The sequence below is a fragment of the Carcharodon carcharias genome, chromosome 22, assembly GCF_017639515.1.
Source record: "Carcharodon carcharias isolate sCarCar2 chromosome 22, sCarCar2.pri, whole genome shotgun sequence".
NCBI lineage: Eukaryota > Metazoa > Chordata > Chondrichthyes > Lamniformes > Lamnidae > Carcharodon > Carcharodon carcharias.
This window is the reverse complement of record NC_054488.1, coordinates 32,298,825-32,312,639: the sequence shown is the minus strand read 5'-3', so window position 1 is coordinate 32,312,639 and position 13,815 is coordinate 32,298,825. Positions and strand designations below refer to the sequence as shown.

At 40.5% G+C, this 13,815-nt stretch overlaps 1 protein-coding gene across 2 annotated transcripts in view; it reads right to left on the bottom strand.

Moving 5' to 3' along the window:
* Positions 1-2,242: 2,242 nt before the first annotated feature.
* The window catches only part of uts2r2 (urotensin-2 receptor 2), a 201,842-nt gene continuing 190,269 nt past the window's right edge, over positions 2,243-13,815 (bottom strand). For both annotated transcript variants that reach the window (XM_041217036.1, XM_041217037.1), the window contains exon 9: positions 2,243-3,309. In XM_041217036.1, coding sequence (XP_041072970.1) covers positions 3,173-3,309 — 137 coding nt within the window. In that variant the 3' untranslated portion in view covers positions 2,243-3,172. The remainder of the gene's footprint in view (positions 3,310-13,815) is intronic.

The following is a 13,815-nucleotide window of genomic DNA, read 5'->3' as shown; positions in this document are numbered from 1 at the left end:
AAAATCCACAAACAGTCCCGGTAGACCCAGCATTTCAGCCTGTAGCTGCCCCACTGAACTTATTTCTCCCTATCTTGACTCCATTCTTTCTGCCCTTATTGCATCTCTTCTGACCTAAGTTCGTGGTTCTTCTGATGCCCTACATCATTTCAACAATTTTCAGTTTCCTGGCCCTAACTGCCTCCTCTTCAAAATGGATGTACAATCCCTCTGCATCTCCATCTCCACCAGGATGGTCATGAGGGCCCTCCGCTTCTTCCTTGAATAGCGGCCTTAAGTTCCCAGCCACGACCCTCCTCCGCATGGCTCAACTTGTTCTCTCATTGAACAATTTCTCCTTTACGTTGTCTGAGTTCCAATGAGTTCATATTGGGTTTATTAACTCTGTTTCTCTTGCCATAGATGCTGCTAGACCTGCTGAGTTATTCCAGCACTTCCTGTCTTTATTTTAAACCTGTAGGATAAGTGATGCTTCGTGATGCCCATTGCTTCATGTTAAGCAAGAACTTCTGAAGTTCAGTAGCTATGCAGGCTGGGTGAATGAGAATTTTTTAACAATATGTGAAACCAATAAGTTAGGAGTTAAAAGTTCTATCTAGCACAAAGGAAGATGGTTGTGGTTGTTGGAGGTTAATCATCACGGTTCTAGGACATTACTGCAGGAGTTCCTCAGGGTAGTGTCCTCGGCCCAACCATCTTCAGCTGCTTCATCAGTGACCTTCCTTCCATCATAAGCTCAAGATTGAGGATGTTTACTGATGATTGCACAATGCTCAGCACCATTTGCCACTCCTCAGATACTGAAGCTGTCCATGTCCAAATGCAGCAAGACCTGGATAACATCCGGGCTTGGGCTGACAAGTGGCAAGTAACATTTGCACCACACAAGTGTCAGGCAATGACCATCTTCAACAAGAGAGAATCTAACCATCAGCCCTTGACATCAATGGTATTATCATCACTGAATCCCCCACTATCAACATCCTGAGGTTACCATTGACCAGAAACTGAACTGGACTGGCCATATAAATACTGTGGCTACAAGAGCAGGTCTGATGGTTAGGAATTGTGCGACTAGTAGCTCACCTCCTGACTCCCCAAAGCCTGTCTATCATCCACAAGGCACAAGTCAGGAGTGCGATGGAATACTCCCCACTTGCCTGGATGAGTACAGCCCCCACAACAGTCAAGAAGCTTGACATCATCCAGGACAAAGTAGGCCACTCGATTGGCACCACATCCACAAATATTCATTCCCTCCATCACCGATGCACAGTAGCAGCAGTGTGTACCATCTACAAGATGCACTGCAGCGATTCACCAAGGCTCCTTAGACAGCACCTTCCAAACCCATGGCTACTACCATCTAGAAGGACAAGGGCAGCAGACAGATGGGAACACCACCACCTGGAATTCCCCTCCAAGTCACTCACCGTCCTGACTTGGAAATATATCGCCGTTCCTTCACTGTCGCTGGGTCAAAATCCTGGAACTCCCTCCCTAACAGCACTGTGGATGTACCTACACCACATGGACTGCAGCCATCCAAGAAGGCAGCTCACCACCACCTTCTCAAGGGCAACTAGGGATGGGCAATAAATGCTGGCCCAGCCAGCGAAGCCCACATCCCATGAATAAATTTTAAAAACGTCATTGTGCATGATCTCCAGATTGTGGGGCAGATGTTGTTGATTAAGTGATGAATATCTTTCATGGGTTTAAGGAGCGGATTTCTTTTTGTATTTCACCTTTGAATGTAAGTCTTCTCTGTTGCCTTCAAAAGGCTAATATGAAACTAGCTTGTCAGCCCCTATCTAATTCATAGTAGACTTGAGTACTGCCACTTGTTTACATATAACTGGAATATGCACTGCATGGGTTGACCTGGTAATGCAGTTGTAGAATGTTAACACTGCTGCAATGGGTGTGTTCTGACACATGGGGTGTCACATTAAAGAGGTTCTGTTCTGGAAATACCTGACTTAGAAATGCATGAGCATCAAAGTGGAATTATTTTGTTCCTTGGAATGAATATTGCTCCTTGATCAACACAAACAAAAGCCAGTGGTTAGGGAATTTCATTTCAAGATGCAGTCATTACTGGAACCAAAAAAATTGCAAACTATCTCATTTATAGCCTTGACTGCAGTTAAATCTCATAATGCCAAACTCAAAGACACAACAATCTGGTGAACCCAGCATCTACTCTGCCGCTATGGTTCTGAAAGCAAGATACTGTAACTGCTGTGATGGATTATTTTTATTGATGTTATTTTTATATACACAGAATTAGAGAAATAGAACAGTATGAAGGGAGACAACTATATTACTAATTATTTCTTGGCCTCTGTGGTAAACTAAAAGTTAAATGGTTTTCAACAAATTACACAGTTTATTGAGGCTGTTGGTAGAGTTGTTTGAAAAGATTTATTTTATGCAGGTCTGTTTAATATAGGAAAACTTGAATCAGCTAAGAAGAGTATCAAATATTCAACACTAAACACCCATCAATTATTCTTACACATTCTTTCAGCAAATCTACTCTGGCACAAATGTTGCTAGAGGTCAATTATGGCACTTATTGCGGGAGCTGAACCTGTCCTGAAAGCACTCCAATAGAACTGTGCCTCTTTAATGTAGAGGCAACCTGATACCATTTTTAATGAATAAACATCTAAAAGGTGACCATACTTAATGTGAAAGAGCATGATACATGCAGGCTCTGATTAAAGACTAAACGGTCAAAATAGAAAAAACGGAAGTCCAATCTGTGATTCCAATGATAACAGCCAGCTACTCCACAGTTTCAATACTCAGCCAGTTAACACTTTCAATAAACTAGTGAATATCAATATAACAACACTGTTGAATGTCATGTTTTTCAGTCAAATCGTAATTACATAAAGATATTTATTAACATACTTTAACAGTGTGACTCAGGACTACAATATAAACAGTACACCTTTAAACAGAAACTATTTTTGAAACACAGGTAAAGGTCTTGGGACAATGGAGCCAAGTTGATTTCTAATACAATAGTTTTCCCTCCAGATTTGATCTTCAACCTAGCTTAAAAAACAACTTTTTGGGTGTATAACTGATTTACTGTTTTGTTTTTATTAGTTTATTTCTAGGGCCAAGATGCTTCTGTTCTTCAATGGCACCAACCAGTCTACGGTAAAGAAGGGTCTTCAATGCCATGGGCGGGATCACAGCTGAATGAGACTGTGATGGCATATCGAGTGCCCCACTCCACCTTTTCCACATAATGAAGATTTTCTGAACCAGATGTGAAGAATGAAACACGACCTGGGGCATGAAAAAATGCAACAATTAACTCTGAAAAAGTTGTAAGATGTATGTTTACATTAAAAACCACTCTGGTACTACTGCTGCTATAAAAGTTCAAACATCAGTGTATTATCCAGAAAATGCTTAAAAGTTAGTTTTTGCAAAATACTACTGGAGAACTCATGGATCACGTCAACTTGAACTATTTAATTATAGTTGAAAATATGTTCAATTGTTCATTTATTTCCTAAGGCACACATTCAAAGAAGGCTAGAAGCTGGAAATCTCTTATGAAGCTGACATTCTTTTAGAATGAGGTTAAGTTCAAGTTAACTAGTCTCCAACTGTGTCCATTAGAGTAAAACCGCAGGTACATAGCATCCATGCACCTATAATGATGCAGAAGGTTTCTCATTATTATAACTGGCCATGCATACAGAAGACTGCATTTGCGCTGTTACTAAACAGTTATGGAGCGTAAGGATAATGTGCAAGTAACTTGCCCTCCATCAACTTTGGAGGAAGATAAATATTACCCATCAGTGGTTTGCCCACAATAGATTGTATTACACATTTAAAATGCAGTGACAATCACACAAAAATATAACAAATGTAGTTCTTTGAATACAAGGAACTTTTGTACTACCTATAGATATTCTGGATGTTGCAGAACATCAACCCAGCATTTGAGAATGCTGAAGTTAGGAAACTTCAGTCTCCAATGAGTAGCCTTGGTTCAGTGGCAGCACTTAGTCAGAAGGTCATTGGTTCAAACCAAACTCCAGAGTCTTGAGAGCATAATTTTAGCTGACATTTCAGTAAAGTACAGAAATCATGCTGCACCCCAACCCCACCCCACCCACTGCTCTCTCAGGTGAATGTAAAAGATCCCATGGCCCTAGTCAAAGAAAAGATGCAGAATTTTCCGAGTAACCTGGCCAATATTTACTCTTCAACAAGCACCACTAAAAAACAATATCTGGTCATGTACCCCATTGTTAGTTATGGAACAATGTTATATGGAAATTGGCTTCTGCATTTCCCTACATTAAAGCAGAAATTATACTTCAAAAGTTATTTTTCTGGCCGCAAAGCATTGTGATGTTGTGAAGGACATTTCCCTTTCCTTTCCAATGAACAGTTCAGTCTAGGAACTGTAAAGTTATTGTCAATTCAAAGTCACTGTGGTTTCATGGAAGTGACCTCTGCATTTTTAGTCAGTGCAAAACAATTGTAGAAATGATTATCAGTAGATTACCATGTATTTTTGTTCCAGCTCCAGGGGGTCATTAACTGTTTGAAAACATTTAAAACTTCCATTCTGCACCTCACATCAAGAGTTTTGTAGTAGAAATGTATGCACAGAATATACTGGTGACCATCTTCACTAAAATAATTATGCTTATTTAACATTTTTTTCTGTTTTCTTCAGACAGTTATTGTTAAAGGTTTACAGATGATGGTTCTGACTAATAATTTTATAGGTGACAGGAGATTAGGCCAATAAGAGAGATGTGGCCAGTACTGGAATTTATAACAATAATCTCACCGCTGATATGAACAGCTAACAAAAAACTGAGAGTACAAGTTCTGTTTACTTTAACTAACTATTGGATAAAAGTAATATTTTCGTGAACTCATATTTAACATACTTGTATAATTTCTCAAAGTATATCTAGCCTGCAATACTGAGATAAAGTGGGAAATATATTCAGAAAATATAAATAAATTTTAATAGAAGTTGATACCTTGACAGATAAAATGTGAATTAATATTAACGGGACTACAGTTCAAATCTCCAAAACACTTGTGTATAATTTTTAGCCGGTAAAAAGATCTTGACTTTCTAAAATTACAAGAATTTAGACTAAATGGAGAATTTTCTCAAAGCACAATACTAATTACTCAACAAAGTTATTGACTGAGCATTAAACTTTGATAATAAAAGTAAATGGTATCCATAGTATAAAACTTCATATGAATATTATTGTGTAGCATGATTCAAACAGTCGATTCATCATGAAGTACCTTGATGAAAAATGTTGAAGAAATTAATTTGATTTTTTCTTAACAGTTAAACTGCTAAACAAAGTGAACTGCTCAAATGAATCTTCTATTAATGCCCGTTAATTTAATCTTGTTTGAAGTTTGAAATATATGGCAATCTAAATAATCTAAGCTATTCAGCTGTAAAGTTGGCAAAGGCAGTCTTGCAAAGTTACACAGCAAAGGCATAATGATCCATTTTGACAGCATGTCCTGGATGGACATTTGACAACGAAAGATAGAAAACGATCAGCTGATCTGTCGAGTCTGTCCTAAGCTGTCATGCTGTAAAGTCTGCACATCATCATCCCCCACTGAGCCCCTATCGAACACTTTCAAATGCCAGCTCTATGTGCTTTATTCTTCAGGCCTATTGTCAGTGATACACTACATCGTGTTTTCAGAATAAAATACATTCCATAGTGCAAACAGTGCAGTCTGTTACTTAGTTGAATATGCAAAAGGTTTTTATTTTTTAAACTGCCATTTTTCTCACTCACTTCTCCAGTTCTAAGCCCTGATATAATCCACGAATTGCTTGGCTATTTTATTCATTTTATGCTGAACGAAAATGGCAGGAGTTTCTTCTGGGGAATTGGTGTCAAGGAATTTTGCGTATTCCCCTGGAATAATTTCAGCTGAACAGGTATGGACATTTCTTATGAATGACCTTTAGTGTGCTTTGAGTTACTTCTATGCTGCTGATGTCCATAGAGACTGAATATAATTTTTAAATGATTATTTTCAACCAAGTAAGTGTTGTAAAAGTCCTTGAGCAATTTACGCACAAATTGTTCACTTTGTTTATCACTTATATGTACTTATAGTAAGCTGGCCCGATATTAGAAGAATAATTATGACAAGTGCACATAGAAAGCAGTCAATTGTCCACTATTAGATGTGCTCTTTTAGTTTGATTCAAGTCCATCTCCATTTATCATGCATTCACGAAGCAGTTGGTATCCCTTTCAAAAAGAATTCCCCTGGCTAAGACCAAAATTATTCCAAACCCCTCCATAAAATGCAGTCGATTTAATCAAGGTAACACAAGTTATGTGAGGAAATCAAAAAGTGAATAGTTCAAATATCCTCCACATTATCAATCTCCCACCAAGAAGAAGTGCATATAGTCCCTGCTAATAACTAACAGGTGCACAACAATGGCACAGGCAGATTTTTCTTTTCTTCAACAAAGTGCCTATTTCGGTTAGTCACTGGATGCTAAGTTACTGATCTAAGGCTGCATTCTACCACGCCTAATGCAAATTGCACAAAATCCTGAACAATACCAGCTCATTATCCAGTTGCAGCCTCTTATTTTCCAATTTTTCTTGAATATTTGGTAACATTTATGATTCTTGGAAAGGGTTAGAATAAGCAATTATAGCTTGGGTCAGGTCATCGTGTAATCAAGGGGCTTTGACTGGATGTAAACTGAAAACTTTCATCACATCACACCAGAACTTGCATTTCCTTTATTAAGATTAATTCCTGGGTTCACAACCCTGTCCCCAAAAAGGCTTAGCTTAGCGGGAAATTGGAATACAAATGAAATACAATTCTTGTCAGTAACAATACAAAGGAATAGAAAGCAAAGAGCTGTGGGCACAACACGAATCTCTTAAAGGTACAATGTTATGGACTTGATTTTCTACAAAGGTTTCTCATTAGAAACAGTGAACTTTATTCACCAGGCTTCAGCAGCAGTTACATGCTTCCATCAAGATCCACAATGAGACAAAGAATCCACCCCTTCTGGGTCTCCATGCTTAGGGCTGATTTGTTCACATTGTCATATGATACTACACAGTACAATTGTCTTAAAGCTACAGTTACTACATTCTTTAAAGCTACAGTTACTACATTCCTTAAAGCTACAGTTATTACATTCTTCCCACATTAATTTTTTTTACAATTTGTATTTACAAGAGCAACTACATTCATGACATTACAAATGTATGCATGGGTTATGAAATTATAAGTTCAGTCACTCAGATGATTTCTGGATCCGGGTTGAATGTTGTGGCTCCACGACTTCCGAATCTCTTACTGAATCATCATTTTCTGGAAGCCCAGCAACATCAGGTCCCTCCTTGTGCACAGGCAGATCAGTGTTATCCACTCCGACAGAGACACCTGGTGTGTCTATCCTTGGCTGATCAATCACAACAGGGACCACAGGTTCTACAATGGTTACAGGTGGAACATTGGTTTGTTGGAGCATCTCCCTTTTTCTTAAATGATCCATGTATAATCAGGTGATCCAGTCCTCCACTTCTATGTGGTACAGCAATGGTGCGGTCACAGGAACTGTTACACCAGGTAACCAACTCGATCCACCACCGAAGTTTCGTACAAATAGTGTTTCACCAACAGTAAATTCCCGCTCTCGCTATCCAAATCATGAGTCACCTTTTGATTCCCTTGACTGTTCTCTACTTTCCCTCCAAATTGGGAAGTACCAGGCTTAATCTCATACAATGGCAGCGCTTCATAACTAATTCTCAAAGTGTTGACCGTGTAGGAGTGTGGGGGGGTGGTGGTCATTCTATAGTGAAACAGGAAACACGCAAGTTTAGTCTCCAATGATCCGATAATTTTTTCATCCCGACTTTAAATGTTTGTACCGCTCTCTCAGCCAATCCATTAGATGGCAGATGATACGATGCTGTCTTTACTTGTTTGATACCATTTAGGCTTATGAATCTTTGAAACTCAGCGTGAGTAAATGCAGTACCATTGCCTGAGACAATGACTTCTGGCAATCCATGTTTAGAAAATCTTTGGTGCAACCTTTCTACAGTTGCACCTGACATTGGTGATCTAACTTCGTACGCGTCTACCCATTTGGAATGTGCATCAATTATTAGTAGAAACATGGTGCCTAGAAATGGACCTACATAATCAATATGCAATCTCACTCAGGGTCGATCAGGCCATTCCCACTGGTGCAATGGAGCTATAAAAGGCAACTTCTGTAGTTGCTGGCACTGGAGACGGTGTTTAACCATTTTTTCTATATCACTGTCTATTCCTGGCCACCAGATACAGCTCTTTGCAAGCATTTTCATTTTGGAAATTCCAGGATGCGCACTATGGAACTCAGTTAAGAGCAGTTCCCTTCCTTGTGAAGGAACGACGATTCATGCACCCTATAATAGGATACCATACTCAATTTGTTCCTTCGGGTGAAGAATGGCTTCAATTCTTCAGGGACTGGTTCTTGGGCCCATCCTTTCGAAGCTTGGTCTCGTACTCTAGACAAGACTGGAGCATGGTTCATTCAGTTTCTTGTTTGTCTTGCGCAGACTGGCGAAGAATCCAGGAAATTCATTGTTAATATGATCTCTTGGGGAGTTGGAGCATGTTCAATGCTCTCCTGCAAAGGAAGGTGACTTAGGGCACCTGCAATGGTCATATGCATCCCTGGTCTGTGCATAAAAGTATATTCGTATGCTGATAAAATCAAAGCCATTTTGAATTCTTCCAGAAGCTCTGGGAGGGATAGCTTTATCTTCGCTAAACAGACCCAAAGCGGTTTGTGATCAGATACTGTAGTAAAGTGTCAGCCATGTACATACTGATGGGGAAGAATTTTCAGGTCAGCAAGCGGGGGCGAGGGCAGGGCCCACTCGCCGATGCATAAAATGACGCGCAGTGACGTCGGGCAGGCGTCCCAACCTTACTTTGCGTCATTTAGATTTTCAATTCGGCGGGCGCGTCTCAGCTGCTCGCCCGGGGAACTGTCAAAAGCCTATTAAGACCTGTTAAAAACTAATTTAAACAATTAAATGAGCTGTCCATCCAACCTTAAGTTTGGCGGGCAGGCGAAGAGCCCTGGCGGCCTTCACATTTTTCATGGAGCCTCATCCACAGGTGGGATGAGGTTTCATAGAATTTTTAAAAGTTCAATAACAAGTTTTTTAAAAGATTCATTGACATGTCCCAGCTCATGTGACATAAGGGGACATGTTTTAAAAGTTTTTAATTTCTTTATTTAGATGTTTAAAACTTAAATTAATCTCCTTGAGGCACCCCGACTCAGGGAAGCCGCCCCTCCCGCCTGCATAGGGAGTGCTCAGCGCTTCTGGGTGCGCGTCATGCTGGGCAGGCCTTAATTGACCCGCCCATGTAAAATGGCACGGACCCGATCAGGAGCGCCAATCGGTTTTGTGCCTGCTCCTGCCCGCCCCCGCACAACCCCCCCGATGGGGGGAAAATTCTGCCCATTGGATTTTTTTAACCCCAAAAATAATTGATAATCTTTCTTTCTCGATTTGTGAAAAAACTTTCTTGGCTGTTGAGAAGGTTCTGGATACATAGCCTATTGGCCTTTCTGAACCGTCGTCCATCTTGTGTGATAGTACCACTCCCACACCATAGGGGGTGACATCGCAAGTTAGCACCAATTCTTTTGTCAGGTCGTAGTGTACTAACAAGTTTGAAAAGTGCAAGAGTTGTTTAACTTTCGTGAAGGCTTCTTCTTGAGGTGACTTCCAAGACCAACATTAGCTTTTCTTTATTAATGAGTGTAGAGGGGCTAGGATCGTTGTTAAGTTGGGTAGGAATCGACAATAATAATTTACCATACCCAAGAATGACTTGAGCTCTGAGACATTTGTTGACGAGGGTGCCTCCTTAATAGTTTTTATTTTTTCTTCTAAAGGGTGGCCCAAGTAAACAACTTCACTTGCTTGAAATGTACACTTTTCCTATTTCGAGTGCATCCCTGCTTCCAAGAATCGTTTTAACACTTCTTCCAAGTCAGCCAAATGTTCCACTTCTGTTGACCCGGTTATTAGGACATTGTCCAGGTAGACCATGACTTGAGGTAGTCCTTGCAGCAGGTGCTCCATCGTCCTCTGGAAAATCGTGTAGGCTGAAGAAACACCAAAAGGCAGGCTTGTGTATTGATACAGCCCTTTGTATATGTTTATGGATGTATCATCCAGTTCCAGCTGCTGATATGTGAGACTCATATCTAATTTCTTTCTCCTGCTAATTTGGCACAGATCCTCAATCCTGGGGTAGGGTGTTTGTCCAATTTGGCAGCCTTATTTACTGTTAACTTGTAATCCCCACAGAGACGGATGGTCTGATCCGGTTTCAAGACAGGGAATATGGATGCTGCCCATTCCGAAAATTGAACCAGCTGAAACATATCCAACTTCTCTAAACAGGTTAATCTGGTATCAACCTCTCACAGGCCTGGCTTTAGAAAATGAGGAGTTGCTTCAGAGTCACCATAGATCTCAGCCTGCAGGCCCTTGATTTTCTCCAGTTCCGCTCGAAAGACTTTGCCATATTTCTTTAGCGGCTCTGGCTGTCCTTCAGCTCTCAGCTGGAAAATTTCAGACCCGTTTAGTTTAATCTCTTTTAACCTATCCTGACCTAAAAGGCTGGGTCCTTCACCTTCCACTACAATCACAGGGAGCTGTGCTGTGCTGTCTGACACTTGTAATAAACAGGTACAGTGTTGATATGACACAGCAGTTGGTAAAGGCTGAGTTGTTTAAATCCCAGGGGAAACTTGAACAGCTGTCATAACCTATATTTTCAATTGGTATGTTTGAGATGCAGCTCTGAATTCAGTAATGAAGGCACCGAGCCTCAAGAGATTTTTTTATATAAACTAAATTGGGCATTTATTAAGTTAACAAGAAATTAAACACATACATATGTCTACAAATTACTACCACAATAACTTTTAAACAATCTCCAAATTAATCACTCCCAGGTAAATCTTCTCCAAGGCAACAATTACCCAAAGATTTTAAGCAGACACCAGGCAATGCACAGTTGACCTAATGAATTCAAAATGAGGTCCCTTGCAATTTCGTTCCTTTGCAGACACAGTTGTAGGGCTTACAGGCTGCTTGGATCTTACATGCCTTTGACCTGCACATACAAAAGTCCTTCCTGTTTATACCTAGCCTTCCTTTTGAATGTAAATTCTCATTGTATCACTAGGTCTTTGAACTCCACCTTCTTTGAGCTCCACCTCTTCTAACAGTAAAACCCCTTTCATAGCACCAATTTTATTAGTAATATAAACAGATTGCTTAAAACAAAAAAACTGTGGATGCTGGAAATCCAAAACAAAAACAAAAACAGAATTACCTGGAAAAACTCAGCAGGTCTGGCAGCATCAGCGGAGAAGAAAAGTTTCTTCTCCACCGATGCTGCCAGACCTGCTGAGTTTTTCCAGGTAATTCTGTTTTTGTTTTTGTTTTGTAAACAGATTGCTTAGTGTCTCCTAGCTAGGTACAAGATTTTACTCTCTTCTTTTGAATGGTTTATTCAACAAATTCAAATGTACTCTTTACCTTCCAGCTTTACGTTCACCTAATTAACATTTCAAACTACGATACATCAAAGCACCCAGACTAGCTAGCTTTAATCCAATTACCACACACAGACACAGACCCTACCACAAGTCCAATTTAAAAATAATTTCCAATAACATTATACACATTAATGTCTCTTCATGACTGTGATAATACCTTCCACTTGTATGGCTTCACCAGTATATATTTTCAATTTGGCTGAATTCTACTCCAGATTCAATCGTTGAGTAATCTTGTTTAAATATTTGAATGTGTGTTCCCTCACTGCAGTAGTTGAAGCACTGGTATCCACTTCCATTATCAAAGGTTTTCCATTGACCTGCAGAGTAACAGTGATTGGCTCTGTTTTCCCTACTTCCACATTAAATAGAGAATGAACATCAGAATTAGAGGTTTCTGGTTCTTCCACGATCAGTTTAGTTTGCTGCCTGGGAGTCTGTCTCAATCTTGCTTTACATTGCTTCAGTATGTGCCTCTTATATCACAATGGCGGCACTCTGCCTCCTTAAAACAGCAAGTTTCAGGGATATGGTTACTTCCACATCGGTAACAATTCATTTTCAGATTTGCTGTATATTGTCTCCTGTATATTTTTAACATTTTCAGGTAGCAGGGACTGTCTCCTGCTGACTCCCTGGCTTTCGTGCTGCACCCAGTGGTCTGTTCCCACCCCAACTGGAAAACGACGCCATGTTGTACACCCTGTAAGGCCTTTGAATCTCGCTCAGCGCTTTCCATCGCAAGTGCTTTTTCCAATGCTCTTTTAAAATCGATATTTACTTCAGCTAATAACCGTCGTTGAATGGTATCATCGTGCACACTGCAGACCAAACAATCCCTTAACGTATTGTTTAGGGTCTCGCCGAAGTCACTATGTTCAGTTAGCTGTTTCAGCTTCGTTACGTGTGTTGCTATGGTCTCCCCCGGGGCTCTTACTCTCGAATTAAATTTGAACCTCTGCATGATTATGGAGGGTTTGGGTTGAAAATGACCCTTTATGAGGTCTACCAATTTGCTGAAAGTCTTCGAATTGAGAGCGTTCAGGGCCATCAAATTATGGATTCAATTATAAGTTTTACTCCCGCAGGTGCTTAGGAGAATTGCTTTTCTCTTTTCTCCCACCGTTGTTTTGTTTGCTTGGAAAAAGAAACCGAGACATTCTATATATTCACAGAATCTCACAGTGCAGAAGAGGCCCTTCAGCCCATCAAGTCTGCACCAACACGTGAGAAACACTAACCTACCTACCTAATCTCATTTACCAGCACTTGGCCCATAGCCTTGAATGTTATGACGTGCCAAATGCTCATCCAGGTACTTTTTAAATGACGTAAGGCAACCCGCCTCCACTACCCTCCCAGGCAGCGCATTCCAGACCATCACCACCCTCTGGTGCCACTTATCTGCCCATTTGACCATCCCGTCTATATCTTCCTGTAGCCCAAGACACTGAACCTCACTATTAACCACCCAGCTAATCTTTGTGTCATCCCCAAACTTATTAATCCTGCCCCCCACATAGTCATCTATGTCATTTATATAAATGACGAATAATAGGGGACCCAGCGCAGATCACTGTGGTACGCCACTGGACACTGGCTTCCAGTCACTAAAGCATCCTTCTGTTATCACCCTCTATCTCGTACAACTAAGCCAATTTTGAATCCACCTTATCAAATTACCCTGTATCCCATGTGCACTGGTCTTCTTTATAAGTCTCCCATGTGGGACCTTGTCAAAGGCTTTGCTGAAATCCATATAAACTACATCAACTGCACTGCACTCATCTACACACCTGGTCACCTCCTCAAAAAATTCAATCAAATTTGTTAGGCCTGACCTCCCTCTGACAAACATGCTGACTATCTCTGATCAAACCTTGCCTCTACAAGTGGAGATAGATTCTCTCCTTCAGAATTTTCTCCAATAGTTTCCCTACCACTGACATAAGACTCACTGGTCTGTAATTCCCTGGCTTCTCTACAACCCTTCTTAAATAGCGGAACCACATTAGCTGTTCTCTAGTCCTCTGCCACCTCTCCCGTGGCCAGAGAGGAATTAAAAATTTGGGTTACAGCCCCTGCAATCTCCTCCCTTGCCTCCCTCAGCAGTCTGGGACACAAATAAAGAA